A 27667-nucleotide genomic window follows, 5' to 3' on the forward strand; every position below is an offset into this window, starting at 1 on the left:
TCCTCATTGGATGAAGGTTTTGCCACCCGCCACCAAAACTGAAACTAGGGTTTTTTGACCCCAGGGGCTCACTGGGGACAGGGAGGAACTCCTTATATGGTCAGCACACTCTATAGTAGGGAGGATTATCCAGAAAAAAAGAAAAAATAAGTGATATTTGAATTAAGTCAAATCACTGAATATACCTTTAATTGCCAAGCCCTACATCATCGCATCAGGGATTACAAAGACAGAGAGATAACACTGTACATTTTTATGTAACAAAAGTTGCTATGCAATCAGTCACAGTACACGTTACAGAAGCAAAAAGAGGGAAGTGACTGTTAGGGAACTTCAGGATGCTGACTTCCTAATTGTTGACTATTTAGAAAGCTCTACGCAACGAGTCATGAGATCATTGACATTCTGTCAGACTGTAGCAATGAGCTGGTCTGTTTGGCTTTCTCTCTCGCTCAGCTGCCTCCCAGCAGCAGGTAAGATAGGTATCTTATACTGCGTTCACACTCACAATCCATCTAGCATTACATGTATTACCTAATGATTTATAATGTAAATTAGATAGTAACATTCTGGTTAGACAATATGGAACAACAAGCATGTTGCTTGTTGCTTTGTGTTTGAAAGAAAATGTTATAGACTACACTATAATATTTGAATGTAGCGCATAGTAGAATATTGTTGTATACAGTAAAATCCTTAGTTTTCATTCATCCATTTGTACATGATGATCTCTGAGTGAACAAATGTAACCAAATGGACCCGTACATCTGGTTACATGTTAAAATGATTTTATAGTGTATGTGAATGATAAACATTAATGTATACTTCTCACACTTAACAGTATCTCCATTCATTATTTCCAGACAGTGTGCTGAAGTTGAACACAGAGAGGTGCCAGTCACTGGAACAGCCAGATAAGATGTGGCGGAACAGTGGACAATCTGTTTCTCTTCCTTGCAAGTTCAGTTCGGCCTGTCAAAGTGCTGGCTTTCAGTTCCAGTGGTTTGTTTTCAAACAACACTCCCATCACCAACTCCACTTGACTACCAATACTACCAGTACTCCCAAGTACAGACTGGACGGAGTCGGAGCATCGCTAAACATCCAATCGCTTAATGTCAATGAAAGTGGCATATACTACTGTGTTGCAGTGCTCAATGGAAAACATGAACCAGGAGCACAGCTGATAGGATCTGGCACTACTCTAACAGTGAGGGGTAAGCGTATTAATGTAAAAGACAAAGAAAACAGTTAAAGCTGAACACAAAGGAGAAGTAGTAAATACAAAAAAGAAAGAAGAAACAATTGCATTTAATTTGAATATTTCAACATTCTGAATTTCACACTCACTGACATTTGCATACCTGTACATCTACATACATTATAACTACCTTTATGGTTAGCTATAATGTGTGTGTTGTAGATTTCAAGCATATTGAACATAAATAACACAATAACAACAGTGGATTAAAAAAAAACGATATACCTTTTGACAGACAAGCGTAAATAATCATGGTTATAGACCACACCTGACATTATGTACTTGGATGCACTCATTTATAACATTTTGACTACAAAGTAAGTATGTGTTAATTTAACTGAGGGTGTCACAAAGGTCTTTTCTGACTAGCATGAAAAAGTTTTATGTTGATATTATGATGTCATCAGTCTTGTGACTTTAGTATATTATTAGTATTAGGGGGGGGGGGGGGGGGTCTGCTTTCAAATAGAATGAAGATGAATCAAGGAATCACCGGTCAAATTAAATATTAGTAACTGAGCATTGGCATTGGGGCGGCCAAATAAGATTATTTGGCTGAACTGTTTTTATTCATTCAATTTGTTTTGTTTTTTAACAGAAGGTACATCAATGGTGCTATCCATGTTAATATGGCTACCGTTTACCCTCTTGACCGTCTACAGCCTGGCAGTAATCATACTTATTTTTCACAAGAAGGTAAACTAACAGTTTGTTTCTTCATGCTATATGGCTTTTTCATGATCTGCCACTGTAATACATATTCAAACAAGACCTTCCAAATGTGAAATTATGGAAAACAGTCAATCTACTGCATGTATACACTTGTTATTGAAGATAACCTGTTCTCCATATTTCAGAATGGCCATGTCATATGTAGTAGAGGGTCAGGAAGAACAGTTGACCAGGTTTGTGGTGGTTTAACACTTGTTTGTAACTTTCCTTTTATCAAATTATGGAAAACCCGCTGAAGAAGAAAAAAAGAGGAAGTCTCAAAGAAAATCACCATTCAAAACCTTTTTTGTATATTCGTGGCATGTGACACAAATCACAGAATTTGTTACAATCATTATTTCTTAAAAAACAACTTCAAGGTTGAGAGTGTTTATACCGAATTGATTTTGTCCTATTAATACAGCATGATTCAACGACAAGAATGCAGTTCCGTGCTGTGGTGCAAGAGTTTAGCACAAGGAACTTACGGTGCACCCACCATCAAAAGGACAAGAGAGGCCCCTCTCAGAGCAAGGTGAAATGTTATTACAGAATTCTGTGGTTTCCCTATGTAAGACATAGGACACATATAGGAAACGTCTCTGTAGCAATGCTTAGTTTCTCAGAACTTGCAATGTAAACAGCTTACCATTTTATTTGGTAACTAATCTCATTACAGGCAGAAGATCCACAGTCAAACTCTGCAACTGATGACATCTATCAAAACCTGTAACTGCCAAGCAAGAATATAGAATGACATTGGTTCCTAATTCCCTAATTCTTAAGTTAAACTGGATCCAAATAAATTGAGATGTTAATGCCTTACCTTACTGTAAACTCTTCCTGTGTCAAAGACACTCATTCCTTTTATACACTGTACAGTACTATACAGTAGATAGATTGATATGTGTGCAATATAAACTTACATGATTTTTGTAATAAATCAGTATAAAAATACAATAAATGTCCTGTTACACCTGGTCCCTTTATTGTACTTAAAGTGTATCATCACAACAAATGGCACATCAATTGCCATAACAGGAGAAAGGCACAATGGAAGTGCTTACAGTATTCTGTATGTACCCTAAAATACAGTCCCAAATAAAAAAGTCCCACTATATACAGTACGAGTGCAGGGTGTAGTCCCCATTGTGCTAGCTAGACGATCAGACATTATCTGCCACTGCCCAGTGCCTACTGATCTTTGGTGACATTTAACCGGGAAAGAATCTGTCATTTTACCTCATTTTGCATCACAATCTTTTAACCACTTCAGCTTATTTTATACTTTGGCTATTCAAAAATAGTACATTTACAAATCTGCTATTTTTGAAACATTTGTGCACATCTTTGGATCTATGTATACGTACTTTATCTTCATAATTGTTTTTGTTACTGGGTCCGGGACCAAATTCATAAATCATTTCAGCGGTCCTTGACATGAAAAGGTTTAAGCACCACTGATATAGCAACATAAGTTCTTTCAGAAAACCCAGACCACACCAATGATTCACCATGCAACTCCTTGCAACCATTACAATGGTAGTTGCAAGGATTGCATTGGTGCGGTTTGGCCTTTAGGATTTACAAGACATTCGCAGAATCAGCCTCAGGTGTTTATGGGTTAAATTCAATGTATGGTGGTTCTTCATACAGGGACAGTGCTATGATTTGCTTTCCAAATCAGTGGGTATAGGTTTGTTAGCAGCCGCTGTTGGCCCATATTGACAGACGTGTTAGTAGTCTGAGATATCTAATCGTCTGGCTCTGTACGACTACCATTATGCAAACTGGCACACTTTAAAGTAACGTGAGGCAATCAGACTTCAATCTGTCTGCCTGTTAAGACATCTTGGTGAGTCACACTTTTACAATCAAATCACCTACAGTAGTTCAGTTGTCAGTGCACTGATTGTTAAGAGGCATGACAGGTTGATGAGCTATTACTCATTAAAAGAAAACTTCAACTTTCACTTGACAGTTTTTCTCAGTCCTCAAAACAACACACAAAGAACTGTCCATCTTATCTTTGTGTTCAACACTAAACTAACAAACCCCAACACCAAACCCAACAGAATCATTCCTTGGAATGTTGGACTGACAGGTTGTCAAAGTTAGCCGTCCATATACTTTGTGTCAACTGTATGACTGTTGCGTATGGAGAATGGCTTCCAGGCCAGGGCTTGTAGAACAGCAACACACATGGGCACCAGACACACCAAGTAGAACATGGCCCCATGCAGGTCTTCCAGTGCACTGAGAAGGAGAATGAATAATATGAATGTGTACTTAATTGATGTGGACCAAATATTTGTATGTTGAATATCAACATGCAGTGGTGAAAGTGTAGTTATATTTTTATTTAGCGATAAACACATTTTTGTGGTTGTCAATATTTAATTTCTGGTCAACCCTTTTTGTTTTTCCTATGGCAGTTAAATTTATATTCATCCAATCCACTGTTTTATTATTTTCTCATTCAAAATTCAAATGTTCATTTATATAGATTGAACACACAGAAACTATAGTAAAATACGCACATAACTTAGTGGAGGTGCTGGGTTCAAAAGTGACAACGAGAAGGGAAATCGCACACTCATTGACGACGTTTCGAGCCTTGGCTCGAAACGTCGTCAATAATAAACTTTTAGAGCAGATGAGGGGGGTTCCCTTCTATTTTTTATAAATTAAACACACCCAATAATATCATTTATAAACCTGATCATGCCGTGTTGCTATTTTCAAGAATTATTTCCTCAGTGCTCAAATGTTTATTTTTCCAACAATAGGAGGCAAAAACAACTAAACAGCTGGACAAAGTCGACTTAGGATCTATATAAATAGGCTAACAATACAGTTACATATAGAATGAGGTGACACTAATCCTGGATGTTTGCGCCCAATATTCTCAATTGTATAGTCTCCCAAACAGCAGTTAGACCAGTTAGTTCAGCAGACTGCCATTGAGATGTAGTCTTTACCTTTGATTTGAATTGCTGCTTGCATCCTTTAGCTCTTCATAGCCATACTGGTTGAGAATACTAACCACCATCATAGGTGCCAGAGATTGGGCAGGTTTAGTGAAAAGTGCATTTGTTCCAAACACCATAGAGGAGAGGGGAGAACTACAGAGACGAAACCAAAATAATCACATTAAAATATTGCTATTTAAATAACAGTTCAATTAAATTACCAATGACTGCCAAATATGATCATTACTGTATTTTAAGTGATTTGATGTTTAAAAAATAACACTGCACACTTGCCTAAAAAAGGTTTTTGCAGGGTACATTGGAAAGAAACCATGAAGGAACAAAGAACTAGAACTTTATTCAGTTTGATACACCAAGGATCTTCCTCAGACCTTTGGATTTCATGTTGACATCTAAACAAATTTAGTGCAGCCTATTGACCTTTTGTATTTTATGCTTAATTTATACTTAACTGCTCGCTGGTGTCACACACTGAAAATACACAGATCTACAAGCTACGAGCTTGTAGATCAACTTTTTTTGGCACGTCACACAGGCACGCAAGTATAGATAGATAGATAGATACTGTATTTGTCATGCACCAGAGGTGCCCAGCCCACACAACTTCAAGCTTTAGGTGCCCCTGGAGTAATACCTTTGCCAATAAGGGGTCAAACCAAACGGTATGCTCCATTTGTGTTGGATGACTCAGCGGATTCGAGTGAAAATCAGCACTGGACTACACAGTGTACTGACATACCAAGGACATTATCTGTCTTTTTCCCCCTCTTGTTTTTGTTTTTTTTTACCTGCGCTTGTTCCTCTGCAGGTCTGAGTCAATTATGTCAGCCAGAGGTAGACAGAATAGACTGAAGGTCGCCTGAGTAATGACCCTGTATAGAGAATACAAGGGAGAGCAGATATATTGATTTCTTACAACATGTGATATAAAGTAAACCTCATGGCATAGTCATTAAAGAAAAATTAAACACTGAATTATAAATTGTAACTGTAATAGGTAAAACACTGCAATATACCATTCAGTAGAAATGGTGTAGTCTCTTACATGTTAGCAATGAGGAAGAATGCTAGTATATAATAGTAGTGAGGACCCAGAGCCAGCATTACCACAGCCATTCCTGCCTCCACGTAGAAGGTGAAAAGAATCATCTTGTAGTAGCCAACACTATGGAGAAGATTTTGGAGAGAGAGGACTAATATCTAGGGTTGAGAAAAGGGTTACATGATGAAGTGAGTCACAGATATTTCCAAATGCATGCCCAGTGACAAATCTGTACATTTCAAATAGCACTTGAACAACATTTAATAATATCATCGAAAAACTACAGTAGGGCTATGCTGCACAATACCTGTGGGCAAATGAATCCAGCTCCATACATAATACTCTTAGCCAAAGATGGCAGTGCATCATGGGGAATTAGATGCTCAGCATATATCATGGTGAAGTTATTGCAGAAAGCCACCATGAAGACCTGGAAAAAGTTCATGACCACAAAGAGCTGGAAGTCCCTGTTGGTCAAGATTTGCTTCGACATAGACATTACGGCAGAGAAGGAGAGCGCTGATTCACCAGAAGCCTTGTCATCAGACCCAGTGGATCCTTTGTTATCAAAGCGACTTTCACTGTGGACGCCTGTATAGAGCATGCAGCCACAGGCCAGGATGGCTACCAGCACAGTAAACCATTGGAAGGCTGGGAAATCATCCATGTTGTTGGAGAGGAGACCACAGAATAGCACACTGGAGGAACCAATGAGGGATGCCACCTGAGAATGAAGAACAGAAGGAGAATGCATGGGCTAGACACTAGATTCTAAAATGTACAGAGAAATATCAAGCAGAGTTAATGACATCTTTAACCACTTGAACTCTAGCATTCCTATTCGGGGCGTGGCATGATAGGCAAACATTCAGTAAAAAAAAAGATCTACAAGCTTACAACGTGTCGCAACACAACATCTTGTGAGCTTGCAGATTGCCTCTTTTGGGCAAAGACATTTGGTGCAAGAAAACAAGGAGGGGGCTTTGCTCGCTTGCTTACTTGGTTGTACTTGATGAGTCGTAGGCGACTCTGGTGGTGGCTGGAGATTTCAGCGAACAGGGCGCACTGTGCCAACAGCACAAATGTCAACATGCCATCAAACGCGCAGAGCGCCACCGTCAAGTGGAGGCCGCTCATCCAGTCATTGGGGGCGTATGTCCGCCATGGGAACCAGGCCAGCAGAAAGGCCAGGGAGTAGAGGGGAGCTCCGTATAGGATGGAGAGGCGTCGCTGTGAGCAGCAGGGAACACGGGAGTTGTCTTGCAGGTAACCGAACAGAGGGTCATTCACTGCATTCCACACCATGTATACGATCTGTGAGATACCAAAATGAAGCATCCAGGTGTGTCCATATTTGTATTTCAAGACATTTTGAGAATGAGCACACATAGTATTTCCCTAATATGCACACATGTGTGTTAATTTATCCATTTGTGCACTCTGTGTTAAATGAACATATGAATGTGTGTGTACTCACTTGTGACTGTTGAAATGCTCCCTCTGATATTTTGTATTTGTTGAGGAAGAGTTTGACATAATAGAAGCTGAAGATACTGTTAATCATGCCAGCTCCAAGAGTGGTCATTGAGTAGGACACTGCTGCAGGGTGGATTCCGAAGTTCACCAGGTGATGCTGAAGCCGTCCGTAGGTGCGTGCACCTGGGCCTGGTTTCTCCACGGTCATGGTGATGGTCCGAATCGGTTACACCAAAGTAGAATTATGTAGACTATACTGGAACGATTCCACACGGCTGCAACAAAATGAATTAAATTAGTTGAGAAATCCCAGATGGCAGTGACATACCAGCGCCAAAATCGAAGTACAATATTATGTATAGGACTGCTGGACAACTAGAATACACATTAACAGTAGTCGCGTACTTTCAGCTGTTGCATCTTCAGTATCGGTTCATTTCGCATAATTACAATAGCATAATTACAATTACAATTACAATGGCATAACCACATAAGACCTTCATGACGACTGCTGTCACAAATCAGGTTTTAAATGTGTAATAACTTACAATAATCAGGTCTAACATCAGTTAGCAGCGCCGCGTCCAGTCAAACTCCATTCCTCTGTGTATATGCGGAAATAGGCGGAACTACAGGACATAAACATTTTCAATTCGCTTTGCCAGGTTACATATCAGCTAATCAGCGGATACGGAATAGGTCTGTGTGCGTGCATATATGTGTGAGTGGAAATGAACGGATACAGCAGTGCAGTAGGCGGGCCCTAGACCGGGTTGCACTGGTTAACATTGAATAAAACTAGGCTTTTTATTAAGAACTTGAAATATTTAATGAGCTCTCGAGTTTAACTATGGACTGGATTTTTGTCATTGTAGCCACTCTATTTATTTTGGAATTATTTTCATTTTCTGTCATTTATGTTATATTATTATTAATGTATTATCGTACACTGAAGTTCCTCAGGCTGTGCTGATCATTTTATGCTTATATAAATATTTTTTTATAATGTACTCTGACTGTACTGTAAAGATGCATGCACTGTAATGTATTGCCTTGGTGTTTCTAAGAATACTAAAACAAAAACAAAACGTTTGTTCCGCCTACTTCACCGTGATTGGTCAAGCTGTTTTGACTACGTCATATTGGTTGTGCCCTGGCTGGGTGGATGACAGTATTTGCCACGTTGCTGCAGAAGGGAACAGAACACACCGCCGGAGGATGGATGAGCGTTGAGCAGCATTATGCTGAGCGCTCTGGGAGTGGGACGCCGCGGGACAACAACTAGTTCAACCTGTCTGTGGGTCCCGGCCGTAACCCGTTGTTTTACTTCATGACGGCTGCAGTCTCCTCTCCAGCGGGATCATAGATAATAACGATGCTAACGGACATGATTGTGGAGGAAGGCTTTGATGGGGAAGAGTCTTGGTATGGGAAACAGGACCTTGAACGTGGTAAGGGCTGCCGCGTATGGGTTGGTCGCGCCCTAAACACTTGTCAGCTGGTGTGGTTTGTACCCACTGGCATTGTAGTGTAACTGTGTGTATTAACTAGCAAATCAAAACGGTCATTTATCACCTCAAAAACTATTATTTATGATCACTTCAAAAACTATTATTTATGAATTGGTAATTGGAGTAGGGTGGATGCCAGGAGGATGTGGGGATAGATAGAGCTGGATTATGTATGTTAAGAGGCTCTTGTTGTATAGCAGAGATTCTCTACCTTTTACATTTTAGGGACACTGTCTGTGAGTCTGTGACACTGTCTTGGGCATCAGGCGCCCTTTTGATCCTCTTTTTATTTTTTAAATATCTGGGACCCCAATCTATTCTACACTATGTGTAAAAGAATATATAATATTTTAAAAATATAATATACAAATTGGACCAAATGATTCCAAAATATCAATAATTTAGATGGGCGTCCCGTTGAACCACTCATTGAGCCAGTCAACTATTATATTTAGTGTTCTTTTGCTTTTTTTAGTACATTTAAAACGTATGACAAAAAAAAAAGATACACCACACAACTAGAATACATACACGATTCTGTAGCCTACTCTTGTGACACTGACACACATACTTTGATAAACAGACCGGTCATGGGTTAAGGAAAGACATAATCCAGAGAAGTCTCAGCTGTTTCCAGGATTTCCTGAGGCTGTAATTTTCCCATGTGTTGATTGTGTCCTGGATAAGGAGATATTCATGCACACTGCACAGTAACACTACTGGCAACTTTAGATCTGACGTTCTCACTCAGTATGCCCACTGGGCCATAAATTAACTTGATATAACATGACTTTGTTCCTTCCTGTTTTAAACACTCAGCAAACGCAACTTGTTTGACAAGTAACAGATTAGGTTGGACAGAGAAGTGTGTGTGTGTGTGTGTGTGTGTGTGTGTGTGTGTGTGTGTGTGTGTGTGTGTGTGTGTGTGTGTGTGTGTGTGTGTGTGTGTGTGTGTGTGTGTGTGTGTGTGTGTGTGTGTGTGTGTGTGTGTGTGTGTGTGTGTGTGTGTGTGTGTGTGTGTGTGTGTGTGTGTGTGTGTGTGTCACATACAGTTAATGTGTAAAGAACAGGCAAACATGTCTGTGACCTACTGTTTACAAGCATGTGGTTATATCGCTGCAATGTGTGCACATTGATTTCCTGTGTGTTTACAGATCTCCATCTCGCAGCTGAGCTGGGGAAAACTCTCCTGGACAGAAACCATGAGTTGGAGCAGGCTCTGCAGGGGCTGTATGGCACTAACCAGGAACAGCTGCAGGAGATAGAGGTTAAAACAGTACTAAAACTATTCTTAATGACGACTGAGTGAAGGGTATTTAGATACTATTTACTGTTCCAATCCACCACATTTGTGGAAACAACCCACTGGTCTTGTGTGCCTGACATAACATACTGTACTCTTTACTCACACTCACAGCTCGGTCTGTAAGTAAATTACTGTTATCGGACCAACCGCTGACCATAGACACTTAAATTACTGTTATTTTTTAAATATGACTTACTTGAGTTTAAAATGAGAGCCCCACTTAGAATAGTCCAAATGGAATAATTTGAAAGTCTTACTCCCGACACCGGCAGCGACTTTTTGTTTTTAAGAAATTAAGTGAATGCAATCACGAAGACACTGTGATTTAATCAGTCTAGCACAGTTCGTCTGGTTAAACCAATTTTGCCTCACAGGGACTGCTAAATGTTGAAAAACTTTAATACATTTCAAGTCCCATTACTTTTTTCACATAATAAAGTATTACCATATTCATGTGGAACCTAATTCAAGGTTTTAATATGATCGTGGTTCACTTACAGAGTTTACCAGTGTTTTTTTATTTAGAGAAACATACTGTACAAACAAGCTAAATGTAGTAACACCAACCACCATATTATTTTGTGTTGACTCATCAGACACCATCATAAAGTGTGTATAGATATTTAGCTTTGACTCATTAGACCCCACCATACAGTGTGCCTTGACATTATGATGTCTGCATATGTCATTTGGCATATAAACAGACCGACATTGCCTATTACAGTTGCAGGACACGCATACATTCAGGTCAGCATATAAGAGCCTTATCTGTTGACACTACAGTGTGTCTTCCAGTGGCTTGAGTACTTAATAAGCTAATCCCCTGTATTCTGCTGACCGCTTGTCTATAGTGTCTGCTGTCAGTCTCTGACTAAGGCTAATTTATACTTTCATGTACAATTGAACTGTGACAGTTCCCGAAAGTAGTAAGTAACTGATTTTCCAATGAAAAGTGCAGCATGCTTTTCAGTTGAAAATCAATTATTTTCAGCAAGCAACATGGTTGTACAACAAAGTATAATATTACACACTTTCCGCAAATGTACGGTAGATGTAATTCTTGATGCAATGATTGACGTATGGCTGTGCTTCATAAATAAATAAATAAAGTGCCCTGGCCTTGACCATGGATAACAAATACAATGTCTGCCAGAAATGAAAAAGCATGCTTAGCACATGATACGTTATTATCTCAATTTCAAGGTCTAGTCAGGCTCTGCTCTAGCCACTGTGATCATATTGCTATTATCGTCCCATCAAGACTTTTCATTTTGTCTCTGTACTTGTCTTGAGCAAGAATCAATATTCTCTTAATGTTAATGGTGAGAGCTTGGTGTTCAAAGTTAAATTTACAACTTCAAATAATGTTCCTCAAATTATAGCCAACAGTTTTTCTTGAAGCGTACTCTAACAGTTATAGTTAATATTAAAGCTAAATGCTGTGAATAATTCACAGCATTGATAAGCTTTATATGGAGGGAGGGAAGGGGAATATCTCACAGGACATAGTGTAATCTTCTGGTAATTCCTAGTGTTCTCAGAAGTTCAAAAGGCCCTCAACACTGGAAATTCCATGGATGGTCAGGTTTTGGTGAGAAATGGCTCTTGTTTCCTTTACCCATCTTGAGCGCATATTTAACTCTACCTTCACTTCGTGTCTCTCCTCTCCAACAGTACCTGACAAAGCAGGTGGACTTGCTACGGCAGATGAATGACCAGCATGCCAAGGTGTATGAGCAGCTGGATATGGCAGCCAGGGATTTAGAGCAGGGCAACCACAGACTGGTTCAGGACAACCGCCTTTCCCAGCAGAAAATCCATAGGTCAGTTTATTTTTGCTCAAATCTATTGGTCAATATGCATCTTATCAATCAAATTATAAATTATGATTTCTTGCTGTAAAAGTACAAACATGTTGTGATGTGACACATTGTGAGGTTGTAGACCAGCTAGTTTTGCTATTAGTTATATGAAAAATAAGTCAATAGATTTAGAAGATTAATTGCAATTTCTTCATGTAGATTTGTTGATATATAAAATATATTTTGGAGAAAAAAAATCTTTTCAATTAATCTCAAGATTAATCGATAGAATAATCTTTGAGAAAATAATCAATAGTTGCAGCCCTATATTCCTGTGATCCTACTATGTTCACGTATGTTTTAATGCTCTACTTCCACACCACATTTTATGCACTGGCTTCTACACCACATTCATTATTCTCTTCTCATGGTTCTAGTCTGACAGAGACCATTGATGCACTGCAGACCCACATGGAGGACCTGCAGACCCAGGTGGAGGAACTGAAGAGTGCCCAGAAAGAGCGGAACAGACGAGAACTGGTCGAGCAGAGACGCAGCCTCGGAGCACAGAGTGTGTCTTGTCTCAAGGAGCTCTATGACTTAAACCATGACAGGTTTGTGTTTGTATGCAGTAAAAATACCATTGTGTCCTCGCAGATACTAATTTCAAGTATGTGTAAAGGGACACTATTCTCCAGAAGGAAATGACATGGCATGCCAAAACAATAGCAACAGATAAACACAGGAAGTTGCCCTGAAAGTTTTGTAACCCTGTGTTTCTCGGATGGGAATGTGGCTTTTACATGCGGCTGCTTTTCATAGTTTGTTTGTTGCACTAATGAAGACCCAACGTTCATTTGAATTTGAATGTAATTTTGTCTTGTGCCAGAAGTAACATGGTAATGTCCCCTTGACACTTCACCCTAGTCTTTAACATTTTCACCTATAATTAAATCATAAAAATGACATACATCATTTAGGGCGAGGTCGCATGCACGCATCCGCCCGTGTGACGGCAGACTGCTGGGTGAGCGTTGGTGCTTTGGCATGGGGGGGTCAGATCAACATATGGAATGAATTCTGTACTGACCATATATGGAGAGTGTACAGGGTTTGATGAGGTCAGATCAACATATGGAATGTCAAAACAGGTCAGCTCCATATATGAAGATCTAAGGGTGGCAGCGGGGGCAGTGTCTTGAGTGTACAGGGTTTGATGAGGGCCCAGGTATAGGGCCGGGCCTTAATTTTCTGGCTTGTTGAGAACTCTAGTTTTCGCCGGTGCCGGGAGTGGCTGCACTAATAACATTGGGGCGGGCCCGGCTAGAGTTTGAATGGACAGGTATCAGTCAAAAGGGAGACATCGAAGAGGAAGGACGGGTGGGGTAGGATCAACATATGGAATGTCAGAACAGGTCAGCTCCATATATGGAGATCTAAGGGTTTGAGATTTGAGGTCAGATGTAGAGTTGCTGGCCGGCTCCATGTATGCAGATCTACGTGATGATCCACTCTTCTCCATGTATGCTGTATGGCTATCCAGGGTTTGCCTACGGTCGCAACTAATGGTTGTCTGGGCCAACTCCTCTGTTGGTAGCACCTGATACCTATACATACCTATCTATAGACGGTGCACTGGTGACTTAGGTCCCATATTATATTGGACATCCTCTGGTTACGGTACCCAAAGCTAGCCAACATATTCTGATTTAGAGATTTTAGATATAATCCACAGCGAAGAGTGGATTAATCCTCCCTAGTCCCTTATAGTCAGTGTTAAAACATATTTAAAAGTTGTGGTTTCAGTCTACCTCTATTTATTCTGAAACCGTGTTGCAGTGTGAAGTGAGATAGACATTGGTGATTCTGAATTGAATTTTAATTCACACATTAATCATGTTACCAAGATTGCCTTTTTTCACCTTAGAAATATTGCACGAATCAGAGCCATTGGACAATGCAAAAACGCTAATCCACGCCTTTGTTTTTTCTCAGCTTGATTACCGCAATGCACTTTTTTCTGGACTGCCTAAGAAAACAACTGACAGATTACAACTTGTCCAAAATGCAGCAGCCAGAGTTTTAACTAAAACTAAGATGAGAGAACATATTACTCCAGTTTTAGCTTCTCTGCCCTGGCTTCCGGTTGTTTTTAGGATTGATTTTAAAATTATTTGACTTATCATACTATCATCATCATCATACTATAATCATCATCATCATACTATAATCATCATCATCATCATACTATATCATACTATAATCATCATCATACTATAATTCTGACAATGTCTGAATGTCTGAATGTGTGTCTGTCAGAAACACCGCCGTAATAATTTTCGATTTTACACATTAATGATTAATAATGAATTTATTAGTGAATTAAAAATGCGCTCAGGGCAATATCTCACAACGGGTAGTTTATAAAGCTCTCAATGGTCTCGCACCTTCCTGCCTAAATATGTCCCAAACCGCCCCCTAAGGTCTTCCACTGCTGGCCTGCTCGCTTTGCCTAAAAAATGGCAACAAAAAAATACGGGGGAAGCAGCATTTTGCTTCTATGGGCCGACGGCGTGGAACAAACTCCCACTGTACCTTCGACAGGCAGCCTCTGTAGACATTTTTAAGCACAGCTCAAGACCCACTTCTACACTCTTGCTTTTAATTGATCTTTTAATTTTTTGTTATTCATGTCCTCACTGTATTGCATTACTGCTCTTGTTTTTTTAATGTTTATGCCTTGCTTTTCTTTTCTTTCTTTCTCAATTGCTCTGTAAAGCACTTTGAGCTGCATTTCATGTCATGAAAGGTGCTATACAAATAAAGTTTTATTATTATTATTATTATTATTATTAAACAAAGTAAAGTAAGCCACCATTGTCAAATAAATTGATTGATTATTTATTTTATTGATTATTATTATTGATTGGTTGTTATTGCAAATGGAGAGGTGGCTTTTCATGAGACTTGGTGGGAATGATTCTACCGAGAAATGGTCCAAGGTCGTGGTGACGAAAATAGAGAATGTATGGGCAGAGTTTCATTAAAATGGATGGGAAGGATCAATATCTTACCCCGCCCGATGAGATGGGTTGTGTCAAGGACACAATCAAAGTCAAGGACTGATGGTCATTAAAGTCCCAATTATAGCCATATAGTGTCACCCCTTTCTGAAGTGACACATTTCTGTCCACCTTCCTCGTCTCAGGTACCTAGACTATGAAAGCCTGCGAGTGGATCGACCCTGGTCTCCGCAGGTGTCTTCCTACGACCGAGAGGAACACCAAGACCCAGAGGAGGTGCATGCCATCCTTCAGCGCTCCATCCAGACCCTTCAGAAGCAGGTGGCTGCAGAACGGAGTCGCAGGGAGGCGGCGGAGCGCGAGACGGAGTTGACTGCCAGTGAGAACGGGACTCTGGAGCAGAGGCTGGACGCTCTGGAGGGCTGCCAGGCCAGGCAGAGGGAGCTGGAGGCCGAAGTGGAGGAACTCCGTCTTCTGTGGCATGCCGATTTTACGAGCAGGTGACACCTGAGCTAGTACTACAGACATCTTTTTCTATTTTATTTGTGATAATTTAGTTGATTTTATTTTTTTCCAATAGAGGGTATGCGACTATGCGCATGACATCATCATCATACCCAGAAGTTATGCAGGAATGCCTACTGAGTGGCAAAAAAACCTACTTTCTGGCCTTGACATCCAAACATTAATGTCTTATCTGATTGCATTAAACAACATTAAACAACGCTACTTTGCCACTCACTTTGTCACTCGATTTTCCACTCACTTTATGCATGCGCATACCCTCTACTGGTAACATCATTTAGAATGCACCCATAACATGTATTATGTAATAGTTATTGGCCATCAAAGTAACATGCTGCTGTCCTCCCCCCACCCCACAGTGCCAGGAGGCCGGACAAGCTTCTGCTACCTGATACGGTCTTCTTTTCCTCTGAGGAGAAACTCAAGCAGAGTGTGGAGGAGGAGGAGGAGGAGGAGAAGGTGGAGAAAGAAGCAGTGGAGTCAGGGACGTACATCCAGCAGAGGCGTAGCAGTGACATCCCTGTGAGGAGGACCTATACAGATGACCTTCGGCGTGGCCACGAGCAGATGTGCATCAGACGAGCAGAGGCGGTAAAACAAAGGGGAATCTCTCTGCTCAATGAAGTGGATGCCCAGTACAGCGCACTGCAGGTGGTGTATTCTTAGCTTGTGTAGTGGTTAGTTAAAGCTGCAATCTAGAGCTTACTTTCATAAGACTTAATTTGAACATAAAACTATATATATATATATATATATATATATATATATATATATATCTTTATTACGAAAAGGACATTCAAGCTATAGGCTTGACATCGTATTACTCTTTACTTTGTACTTATTCCATGAATTATCCTTATCAGTTAAACATACAACAGGCTTATATGTACATTTTTGTCATGTTTCAGGTAAAATACGAGGAGCTTCTGCGGCGGTGCCAGCAGGGAGGAGATGAGATGAACCACAAGGCCGTTCAGACGGCCATCAGTCCCTACGTTGGCAATCGAATCCGCCGCAGAGGCTTGGGTGTCGTGGAGGATGGGCAGCAGCCAGAATACAAAGCTCTCTTCAAGGAAATCTTTACCTGCATCCAGAAGACCAAAGACGACCTGAGTGAGAACTCGCACTCCACTCAGGGACATTGAATTTGAGGGCTCTGCCAAAGGACTGCATGAGCTGGTATGGGGTTTGCTCTGCTTTTGGTCCTTCCTTGACCAAATGTTTTGACCAAAGATCATTTGGAGGTTACTTGGATCCAAACATAGAATCCAGACGGTGCAGTGATCTTTATGTCTGTGCCCCTTATACATAATGCAGTCCACTTGTTATCTCTCATCATCTTGAGAAGCTCAAATGCTTACATCATTGCTTTCATCATTGAGCTCTTCCTAATTTCCTTCCGTTATATTCTTTATCTACCTTAATCCAAACATTAGTGTTGTTCAAACTCTGTTATTAGAGTCAGCTGAATGGTTTAAATCAGCCAAATTCTAGAGTCTCTACAACTTGTTTATCATGCGTTGTACAGGAAGTACAGAGCTAGCTGGGTGTTCTGGTAAAACTACTCAACGTGTAGTCCTGTAAAGTTTCAGCAGTAATTTGATAGTCTCTCCTCATGAGTTGAGAGATAAAACGTATGTCCCAGTGTTAATGTCTGCAGTGCACAAAACCTCTACAAAATACATGTCCAGGCCAGGGGTTATTGTTTAGGCAGAAATGCAGACTCGAGGATTGATGGACCTAAGGTAGTATGTGTAAGTCCTTCTAATCTACAGTATATTACCATGCAGCTAAGAGGTACTAATTATTGGTAATTAGAAATCCTAAAATGCCTCAGACCCAATGACTCGTATTGTGTATTTATGTGCAGTATTCTAAAAAGGATAGTTATACAGTAAGATGTGTATATACTGTATGTACTATATGTGTTCAGATTATTCATGTCATGTCACAGGCTCAGCCGGAGTACAAGTGTTCAGATTTTTCTAAACAGTTAAAACTCGGACCACTTGGTGCTTGCTTATGGGGAAAGAAAAAATCCACATTGCATGTTGTTTGTATGTTATGCAAACAGAAATGAATGGACCGCTTTGTCAAGTTAATACACTGAAAGACCAGAGCTATTTAGTAACTTGGTATGCTAAAGACTGAAGCGTTAAGCCTGATTCATACTTTGCCGCGTGACGGTGTCTAGCACTGAGAATATCTGACCTACAAGCTTGCAACGTCTCGCGTTCGATGCGTTGTGGTCTTGTAGGTCTGCAATACTCAGCCGTTCACTCGGCAGGCAACACCATTGCACGATGGGGCATAAACTAGTCGTTCTTTAACCGTAATTCCTCAAGAGCTGGAATGTATTTCTTTGTGTTGGATGGCAATAATTGGTTCAACAGTCAAAGGTAATTAGCTACCAGACAAAAGATGAACACTGAATATTTGGTGTTTTCATGTGTTTCAAGTCTTATCGACAATACAGCTTAGTACTAGCCATGTGCCAGTGGGACATGGGTTAGGGTTAGAGTATGGGTGTTGCACTTTTATATGACTGAATCACAGTTCCAATTGTTTGTTTTATTTATTTTGATATATGTTTAGAGATTATTTGTTGCTATTTATTTTGATATTAGTTTTTTGTCACTGTATCCCAGATCTATATGTAATTATTATGGTCAAGTACTGGTTCAGATAATATTTATGACATTGACATTTTAATCAGAATGCTTTCACTGCAGTTATGACAAGTATACGAAAAGTACACACAAAAAAAACATTGCACCAATGCCTCAGTCTGTATATAACTGTAATCGTAAAAGGCTTTTCAGAAGATTTCTCCCTGACTTAAAATGTTTCTTTCCCTAAAGAGCATAACAATGTAGAAATCCATATATTTCTCAGGCTAGACTTGGTGAATGCAAATACAGTACTAAAGAACAATCGAGATTGTGAGTAATATGTCATTCTTATAATCTCTTCAGATGACTCTTATCAGAAAATATGTTGTCAGAGAGCAAAATGGTGACTTTAGTCATCTCAATCAATACACTTTTCTATTGTAACTGTGCAAGACCTCAGATATCAGGGCATTGGCTATTTAGAGATCCGAGCCAAATTATCTTGGACATACCTCATCTGCAATATTTTTTCTGTTTCTGTGGCTGAGTGTGCTGCTCACTCCACTGGGGTAAAACTCCATCCCGACTGTATTCAGAGATCAGCTGTCGGAATCAAATCAGTCTATTTTTGGGGGCTGAATCTGAACTTGGATTTATGTATGTCTGCTTAATATGTAGTATTTAAAAGTAAGTACATAGATTACTAGAAAAGGACAGTATTTAAGCAACAGTACACGAGAGGATATGTTATATTGTGATTATATCATGGATGCAGGTGGTGTAGTTGTGGTATATTATTGCAATATCATTTCAGTGTTTATTATTGATTTTAGGACACGGTTGCCAACAACTGGCAACAGTTTCCTATTTTAACCAGAAATATGTTGCTCACATAGCAAAACTTGCCCTTGAAACACTCAGGATTTCTGTGTATAATGGTATGCTTTTTCAGAACGATGCTATACCGGTAATATGCTGGTGGTGATTGTATCCTAAAATGTCCTCCACGATGCATAACATGTTCTTGCTTGCTTATAACAAGTAAAAACACTCATTCAAGACCTTCTGGGCATGTCCTGTGTCTTACTGTTGTCTGGAATTTACAGCATCAAACAAGATGTGGAGTTTTGGGCTTGGTGGTAAGATGGATCACCTCCGTACAGTTTCCCTGCAGAGGGGTATGATTCACCATCAGTGGTGTAAAGTAACTAAGTACATTTACTCACGTACTGTACTTAAGTACAATTTTGAGGAGTTTATTTATTTATTTTTTACTTTAGTATTTCAAAATGTCAGTACTTCCATTACATGATTTGGTACTTTTCCCCCACTACAATTATTTGAAAATGAGCCCAATGAGTGTTTTTTTTTGTAACTAACCCTTTTTTGTAACTAATGCTTGGAATATATTCAGCATCATGAAAACCCCCTAGTTTGACACGTCACATGCTACATAAAGCATGATGACATTTTGAATGTTTTGTCTTCTATAGGTTGTTAATGGTATTGTCACATATTATGCAAATAATGAAAATTGCTCAACATATGCAAGTTGTTGAGGGGGCCCCCATGACGATTATAAAAACATTTCGTCTCTGGTGCTGTTGCAGGTAGCACATAGGTCAGTGAGTTAGGTCATTGGCTACATGATCTGGAGGTTGTGGGTTCAAACCCCACTCAAGTCTTTACTTTCAAGACCGATTTCTAGATGAACAACTTCAAAACAAAAAAAATGCAGTATGAATTGACTGGTACCAATGGCGCAGTGGGCTAGTCAAACGGGACACCACAGGATACCTTGACAGTTCAAACAACGTGTTGGGTTTGTAAATAAACCATCGATGTGTGAGCAATGAGCATTAGTAGTGTGGTTATTTGATGTGCCAAAATCTGCCATTGAAGCTCCATTATAAATTTCTCAAATTTGAAAGCACTATATTTCTAAAACATTTCAAAGATTCCTTTTCAGGCAAACTTGTCCACCGGTTTCTATAGGTGTAAGTATGTAGGACTAGTAGCATGCCAAAGTTTGTGCTATTTCCATTGAGAATGCATTGGGCGTTTAAGTTAAATAACTCCGAAACTACAAAACATTTCAAAGTAAAAAGTTCCAGCATGTGTGCCCACAGTAAGCTGAATTATAAAAAGTGTGAATGGAGTTTCTAGGTGAAAGTGCTTTTTTGACGTGCCAATATCTGCCATTGAGCCCCATTGTAAATTTATCAGATTTGAAAGCACTATATTTCTAAAACTATGAAACATTTCAAAAATTCCTTTTCAGGCAAACATGGCCACCATAAGATGAACCTAAATAGGTTTGAATGGGGTTTCTAGGTGTAAGTATGTAGGACTAGTAGCATGCCAAAGTTTGTGCTATTGCCATTGAGAATGCATTGGGCGTTTAAGTTAAATAACTCCGAAACTACAAAACATTTCAAAGTAAAAGGTTCCAGCATGTGTCTCCACAGTAAGCTGATTTATAAAAAGTGTGAATGGAGTTTCTAGGTGAAAGTGCTTTTTTGACGTGCCAATATCTGCCATTGAGCCCCATTGTACATTTCTCAAATTTGAAAGCACTATATTTCTAAAACTATGAAACATTTCAAAGATTCCTTTTCAGGCAAACATGGCCACCATAAGATGAACCTAAATAGGTTTGAATAGGGTTTCTAGGTGTAAGTATGTAGGACTAGTAGCATGCCAAAGTTTGTGCTATTGCCATTGAGAATGCATTGGGGGTTTAAGTTAAATAACTCCGAAACTATGAAACATTTCAAAGATTCCTTTTCAGGCAAACATGGCCACCATAAGATGAACCTAAATAGGTTTGAATGGGGTTTCTAGGTGTAAGTATGTAGGACTAGTAGCATGCCAAAGTTTGTGCTATTGCCATTGAGAATGCATTGGGCGTTTAAGTTAAATAACTCAGAAACTACAAAACATTTCAAAGTAAAAAGTTCCAGCATGTGTCTCCACAGTAAGCTGATTTATAAAAAGTGTGAATGGAGTTTCTAGGTGAAAGTGCTTTTTTGACGTGCCAATATCTGCCATTGAGCCCCATTGTACATTTCTCAAATTTGAAAGCACTATATTTCTAAAACTATGAAACATTTCAAAGATTCCTTTTCAGGCAAACATGGCCACTATGAGATGAACCTAAATAGGTTTGAATGGGGTTTCTAGGTGTAAGTAAGTAGGACTAGTAGCATGCCAAAGTGTGTGCTATTGCCATTGAGAATGCATTGGGCGTTTAAGTTAAATAACTCCGAAACTACAAAACATTTCAAAGTAAAAAGTTCCAGCATGTGTCTCCACAGTAAGCTGATTTATAAAAAGTGTGAATGGAGTTTCTAGGTGAAAGTGCTTTTTTGACGTGCCAATATCTGCCATTGAGCCCCATTGTACATTTCTCAAATTTGAAAGCACTATATTTCTAAAACTATGAAACATTTCAAAGATTCCTTTTCAGGCAAACATGGCCACCATAAGATGAACCTAAATAGGTTTGAATGGGGTTTCTAGGTGTAAGTATGTAGGACTAGTAGCATGCCAAAGTTTGTGCTATTGCCATTGAGAATGCATTGGGCGTTTAATTTAATAACTCCGAAACTACAAAACATTTCAAAGTAAAAAGTTCCAGCATGTGTCTCCACAGTAAGCTGACTTATAAAAAGTGTGAATGGAGTTTCTAGGTGAAAGTGCTTTTTTGACGTGCCAATATCTGCCATTGAGCCCCATTGTACATTTCTCAAATTTGAAAGCACTATATTTCTAAAACTATGAAACATTTCAAAGATTCCTTTTCAGGCAAACATGTCCACCGTAAGATGAACCTAAATAGGTTTGAATGGGGTTTCTAGGTGTAAGTATGTAGGACTAGTAGCATGCCAAAGTTTGTGCTATTGCCATTGAGAATGCATTGGGCGTTTAAGTTAAATAACTCCGAAACTACAAAACATTTCAAAGTAAAAAGTTCCAGCATGTGTCTCCACAGTAAGCTGACTTATAAAAAGTGTGAATGGAGTTTCTAGGTGAAAGTGCTTTTTTGACGTGCCAATATCTGCCATTGAGCCCCATTGTACATTTCTCAAATTTGAAAGCACTATATTTCTAAAACTATGAAACATTTCAAAGATTCCTTTTCAGGCAAACATGGCCACCATAAGATGAACCTAAATATGTTTGAATGGGGTTTCTAGGTGTAAGTATGTAGGACTAGTAGCATGCCAAAGTTTGTGCTATTGCCATTGAGAATGCATTGGGCGTTTAAGTTAAATAACTCCGAAACTACAAAACATTTCAAAGTAAAAAGTTCCAGCATGTGTCTCCACAGTAAGCTGACTTATAAAAAGTGTGAATGGAGTTTCTAGGTGAAAGTGCTTTTTTGACGTGCCAATATCTGCCATTGAGCCCCATTGTACATTTCTCAAATTTGAAAGCACTATATTTCTAAAACTATGAAACATTTCAAAGATTCCTTTTCAGGCAAACATGGCCACCATAAGATGAACCTAAATAGGTTTGAATGGGGTTTCTAGGTGTAAGTATGTAGGACTAGTAGCATGCCAAAGTTTGTGCTATTGCCATTGAGAATGCATTGGGCGTTTAATTTAATAACTCCGAAACTACAAAACATTTCAAAGTAAAAAGTTCCAGCATGTGTCTCCACAGTAAGCTGACTTATAAAAAGTGTGAATGGAGTTTCTAGGTGAAAGTGCTTTTTTGACGTGCCAATATCTGCCATTGAGCCCCATTGTACATTTCTCAAATTTGAAAGCACTATATTTCTAAAACTATGAAACATTTCAAAGATTCCTTTTCAGGCAAACATGTCCACCGTAAGATGAACCTAAATAGGTTTGTATGGGGTTTCTAGGTGTAAGTATGTAGGACTAGTAGCATGCCAAAGTTTGTGCTATTGCCATTGAGAATGCATTGGGCGTTTAAGTTAAATAACTCCGAAACTACAAAATATTTCAAAGTAAAAAGTTCCAGCATGTGTCTCCACAGTAAGCTGACTTATAAAAAGTGTGAATGGAGTTTCTAGGTGAAAGTGCTTTTTTGACGTGCCAATATCTGCCATTGAGCCCCATTGTACATTTCTCAAATTTGAAAGCACTATATTTCTAAAACTATGAAACATTTCAAAGATTCCTTTTCAGGCAAACATGGCCACCATAAGATGAACCTAAATAGGTTTGAATGGGGTTTCTAGGTGTAAGTATGTAGGACTAGTAGCATGCCAAAGTTTGTGCTATTGCCATTGAGAATGCATTGGGCGTTTAAGTTAAATAACTCCGAAACTCCAAAACATTTCAAAGTAAAAAGTTCCAGCATGTGTCTCCACAGTAAGCTGACTTATAAAAAGTGTGAATGGAGTTTCTAGGTGAAAGTGCTTTTTTGACGTGCCAATATCTGCCATTGAGCCCCATTGTACATTTCTCAAATTTGAAAGCACTATATTTCTAAAACTATGAAACATTTCAAAGATTCCTTTTCAGGCAAACATGGCCACCATAAGATGAACCTAAATAGGTTTGAATGGGGTTTCTAGGTGTAAGTATGTAGGACTAGTAGCATGCCAAAGTTTGTGCTATTGCCATTGAGAATGCATTGGGCGTTTAAGTTAAATAACTCCGAAACTACAAAACATTTCAAAGTAAAAAGTTCCAGCATGTGTCTCCACAGTAAGCTGATTTTTAAAAAGTGTGAATGGAGTTTCTAGGTGAAAGTGCTTTTTTGACGTGCCAATATCTGCCATTGAGCCCCATTGTACATTTCTCAAATTTGAAAGCACTATATTTCTAAAACTATGAAACATTTCAAAGATTCCTTTTCAGGCAAACATGGCCACTATAAGATGAACCTAAATAGGTTTGAATGGGGTTTCTAGGTGTAAGTATGTAGGACTAGTAGCATGCCAAAGTGTGTGCTATTGCCATTGAGAATGCATTGGGCGTTTAAGTTAAATAACTCCGAAACTACAAAACATTTCAAAGTAAAAAGTTCCAGCATGTGTCTCCACGGTAAGCTGATTTATAAAAAGTGTGAATGGAGTTTCTAGGTGAAAGTGCTTTTTTGACGTGCCAATATCTGCCATTGAGCCCCATTGTACATTTCTCAAATTTGAAAGCACTATATTTCTAAAACTATGAAACATTTCAAAGATTCCTTTTCAGGCAAACATGGCCACCATAAGATGAACCTAAATAGGTTTGAATGGGGTTTCTAGGTGTAAGTATGTAGGACTAGTAGCATGCCAAAGTTTGTGCTATTGCCATTGAGAATGCATTGGGCGTTTAATTTAATAACTCCGAAACTACAAAACATTTCAAAGTAAAAAGTTCCAGCATGTGTCTCCACAGTAAGCTGACTTATAAAAAGTGTGAATGGAATTTCTAGGTGAAAGTGCTTTTTTGACGTGCCAATATCTGCCATTGAGCCCCATTGTACATTTCTCAAATTTGAAAGCACTATATTTCTAAAACTATGAAACATTTCAAAGATTCCTTTTCAGGCAAACATGGCCACCATAAGATGAACCTAAATAGGTTTGAATGGGGTTTCTAGGTGTAAGTATGTAGGACTAGTAGCATGCCAAAGTTTGTGCTATTACCATTGAGAATGCATTGGGCGTTTAAGTTAAATAACTCCGAAACTACAAAACATTTCAAAGTAAAAAGTTCCAGCATGTGTCTCCACAGTAAGCTGACTTATAAAAAGTGTGAATGGAGTTTCTAGGTGAAAGTGCTTTTTTGACGTGCCAATATCTGCCATTGAGCCCCATTGTACATTTCTCAAATTTTAAAGCACTATATTTCTAAAACTATGAAACATTTCAAAAATTCCTTTTCAGGCAAACATGGCCACCATAAGATGAACCTAAATAGGTTTGAATGGGGTTTCTAGGTGTAAGTATGTAGGACTAGTAGCATGCCAAAGTTTGTGCTATTGCCATTGAGAATGCATTGGGCGTTTAAGTTAAATAACTCCGAAACTCCAAAACATTTCAAAGTAAAAAGTTCCAGCATGTGTCTCCACAGTAAGCTGACTTATAAAAAGTGTGAATGAAGTTTCTAGGTGAAAGTGCTTTTTTGACGTGCCAATATCTGCCATTGAGCCCCATTGTAAACTTCTCAAATTTGAAAGCACTATATTTCTAAAACTATGAAACATTTCAAAGATTCCTTTTCAGGCAAACATGGCCACCATAAGATGAACCTAAATAGGTTTGAATGGGGTTTCTAGGTGTAAGTATGTAGGACTAGTAGCATGCCAAAGTTTGTGCTATTGCCATTGAGAATGCATTGGGCGTTTAAGTTAAATAACTCCGAAACTACAAAACATTTCAAAGTAAAAAGTTCCAGCATGTGTCTCCACAGTAAGCTGATTTATAAAAAGTGTGAATGGAGTTTCTAGGTGAAAGTGCTTTTTTGACGTGCCAATATCTGCCATTGAGCCCCATTGTACATTTCTCAAATTTGAAAGCACTATATTTCTAAAACTATGAAACATTTCAAAGATTCCTTTTCAGGCAAACATGGCCACCATAAGATGAACCTAAATAGGTTTGAATGGGGTTTCTAGGTGTAAGTATGTAGGACTAGTAGCATGCCAAAGTTTGTGCTATTGCCATTGAGAATGCATTGGGCGTTTAATTTAATAACTCCGAAACTACAAAACATTTCAAAGTAAAAAGTTCCAGCATGTGTCTCCACAGTAAGCTGACTTATAAAAAGTGTGAATGGAGTTTCTAGGTGAAAGTGCTTTTTTGACGTGCCAATATCTGCCATTGAGCCCCATTGTACATTTCTCAAATTTGAAAGCACTATATTTCTAAAACTATGAAACATTTCAAAGATTCCTTTTCAGGCAAACATGTCCACCGTAAGATGAACCTAAATAGGTTTGAATGGGGTTTCTAGGTGTAAGTATGTAGGACTAGTAGCATGCCAAAGTTTGTGCTATTGCCATTGAGAATGCATTGGGCGTTTAAGTTAAATAACTCCGAAACTACAAAACATTTCAAAGTAAAAAGTTCCAGCATGTGTCTCCACAGTAAGCTGACTTATAAAAAGTGTGAATGGAGTTTCTAGGTGAAAGTGCTTTTTTGACGTGCCAATATCTGCCATTGAGCCCCATTGTACATTTCTCAAATTTGAAAGCACTATATTTCTAAAACTATGAAACATTTCAAAGATTCCTTTTCAGGCAAACATGGCCACCATAAGATGAACCTAAATAGGTTTGAATGGGGTTTCTAGGTGTAAGTATGTAGGACTAGTAGCATGCCAAAGTTTGTGCTATTGCCATTGAGAATGCATTGGGCGTTTAAGTTAAATAACTCCGAAACTACAAAACATTTCAAAGTAAAAAGTTCCAGCATGTGTCTCCACAGTAAGCTGACTTATAAAAAGTGTGAATGGAGTTTCTAGGTGAAAGTGCTTTTTTGACGTGCCAATATCTGCCATTGAGCCCCATTGTACATTTCTCAAATTTGAAAGCACTATATTTCTAAAACTATGAAACATTTCAAAGATTCCTTTTCAGGCAAACATGGCCACCATAAGATGAACCTAAATAGGTTTGAATGGGGTTTCTAGGTGTAAGTATGTAGGACTAGTAGCATGCCAAAGTTTGTGCTATTGCCATTGAGAATGCATTGGGCGTTTAATTTAATAACTCCGAAACTACAAAACATTTCAAAGTAAAAAGTTCCAGCATGTGTCTCCACAGTAAGCTGACTTATAAAAAGTGTGAATGGAGTTTCTAGGTGAAAGTGCTTTTTTGACGTGCCAATATCTGCCATTGAGCCCCATTGTACATTTCTCAAATTTGAAAGCACTATATTTCTAAAACTATGAAACATTTCAAAGATTCCTTTTCAGGCAAACATGGCCACTATAAGATGAACCTAAATAGGTTTGAATGGGGTTTCTAGGTGTAAGTATGTAGGACTAGTAGCATGCCAAAGTGTGTGCTATTGCCATTGAGAATGCATTGGGCGTTTAAGTTAAATAACTCCGAAACTACAAAACATTTCAAAGTAAAAAGTTCCAGCATGTGTCTCCACGGTAAGCTGATTTATAAAAAGTGTGAATGGAGTTTCTAGGTGAAAGTGCTTTTTTGACGTGCCAATATCTGCCATTGAGCCCCATTGTACATTTCTCAAATTTGAAAGCACTATATTTCTAAAACTATGAAACATTTCAAAGATTCCTTTTCAGGCAAACATGGCCACCATAAGATGAACCTAAATAGGTTTGAATGGGGTTTCTAGGTGTAAGTATGTAGGACTAGTAGCATGCCAAAGTTTGTGCTATTGCCATTGAGAATGCATTGGGCGTTTAATTTAATAACTCCGAAACTACAAAACATTTCAAAGTAAAAAGTTCCAGCATGTGT

General features: G+C 38.9%; 3 protein-coding genes across 3 annotated transcripts; 2 read left to right on the forward strand and 1 right to left on the reverse strand.

Annotated features, from left to right (window-relative positions):
* Positions 1 to 421: 421 nt before the first annotated feature.
* LOC306936830 (immunoglobulin superfamily member 6) lies at positions 422 to 3472 on the forward strand (the record flags this gene model as incomplete). The annotated part of the gene is made up of 6 exons (XM_079520454.1): positions 422 to 473; positions 864 to 1217; positions 1860 to 1957; positions 2119 to 2166; positions 2397 to 2507; positions 2652 to 3472. The coding sequence occupies 6 exons, from the start codon at positions 422 to 424 to the stop codon at positions 2703 to 2705; spliced, it is 717 nt and encodes a 238-aa protein (XP_079376580.1). The 3' UTR covers positions 2706 to 3472.
* Positions 2939 to 8117, reverse strand: mfsd13al (major facilitator superfamily domain containing 13a-like). Its single transcript, XM_079520453.1, has 8 exons — positions 8032 to 8117; positions 7485 to 7758; positions 7007 to 7321; positions 6315 to 6731; positions 6011 to 6165; positions 5754 to 5837; positions 4954 to 5097; positions 2939 to 4228 (listed from the first exon to the last, which is right to left on the reverse strand). Exons 2-8 carry the CDS (start codon positions 7689 to 7691, stop codon positions 4087 to 4089), a joined length of 1464 nt encoding a protein of 487 aa, XP_079376579.1. The 5' UTR covers positions 7692 to 7758; positions 8032 to 8117; the 3' UTR covers positions 2939 to 4086.
* Positions 8118 to 8645: 528 nt separating this feature from the next.
* cdr2a (cerebellar degeneration-related protein 2a) lies at positions 8646 to 19328 on the forward strand. The gene is made up of 7 exons (XM_079520369.1): positions 8646 to 8934; positions 10149 to 10261; positions 11975 to 12123; positions 12540 to 12716; positions 15311 to 15625; positions 16010 to 16301; positions 16559 to 19328. The coding sequence occupies exons 1-7, from the start codon at positions 8859 to 8861 to the stop codon at positions 16793 to 16795; spliced, it is 1359 nt and encodes a 452-aa protein (XP_079376495.1). The 5' UTR covers positions 8646 to 8858; the 3' UTR covers positions 16796 to 19328.
* Positions 19329 to 27667: the final 8339 nt, after the last annotated feature.

The sequence above is a fragment of the Electrona antarctica genome, assembly GCF_951216825.1.
Source record: "Electrona antarctica genome assembly, chromosome: 14".
NCBI lineage: Eukaryota > Metazoa > Chordata > Actinopteri > Myctophiformes > Myctophidae > Electrona > Electrona antarctica.

Excerpts from the sequence above, each read along its gene's own strand:
- mfsd13al (XM_079520453.1), bottom strand. The coding sequence starts at position 7,691 with ATGACCGTGGAGAAACCAGGCCCAGGTGCACGCACCTACGGACGGCTT. Across the intron at positions 7,322-7,484 it reads GAGCATTTCAACAGTCACAA|ATCGTATACATGGTGTGGAA; the intron begins GTGAGTACACAC and ends GGTATCTCACAG. Across the intron at positions 6,732-7,006 it reads GACTCATCAAGTACAACCAA|GTGGCATCCCTCATTGGTTC; the intron begins GTAAGCAAGCGA and ends CTTCATTCTCAG.
- cdr2a (XM_079520369.1), top strand. The coding sequence starts at position 8,859 with ATGCTAACGGACATGATTGTGGAGGAAGGCTTTGATGGGGAAGAGTCT. Across the intron at positions 10,262-11,974 it reads AACAGCTGCAGGAGATAGAG|TACCTGACAAAGCAGGTGGA; the intron begins GTTAAAACAGTA and ends CCTCTCCAACAG. Across the intron at positions 12,124-12,539 it reads TCCCAGCAGAAAATCCATAG|TCTGACAGAGACCATTGATG; the intron begins GTCAGTTTATTT and ends TCATGGTTCTAG.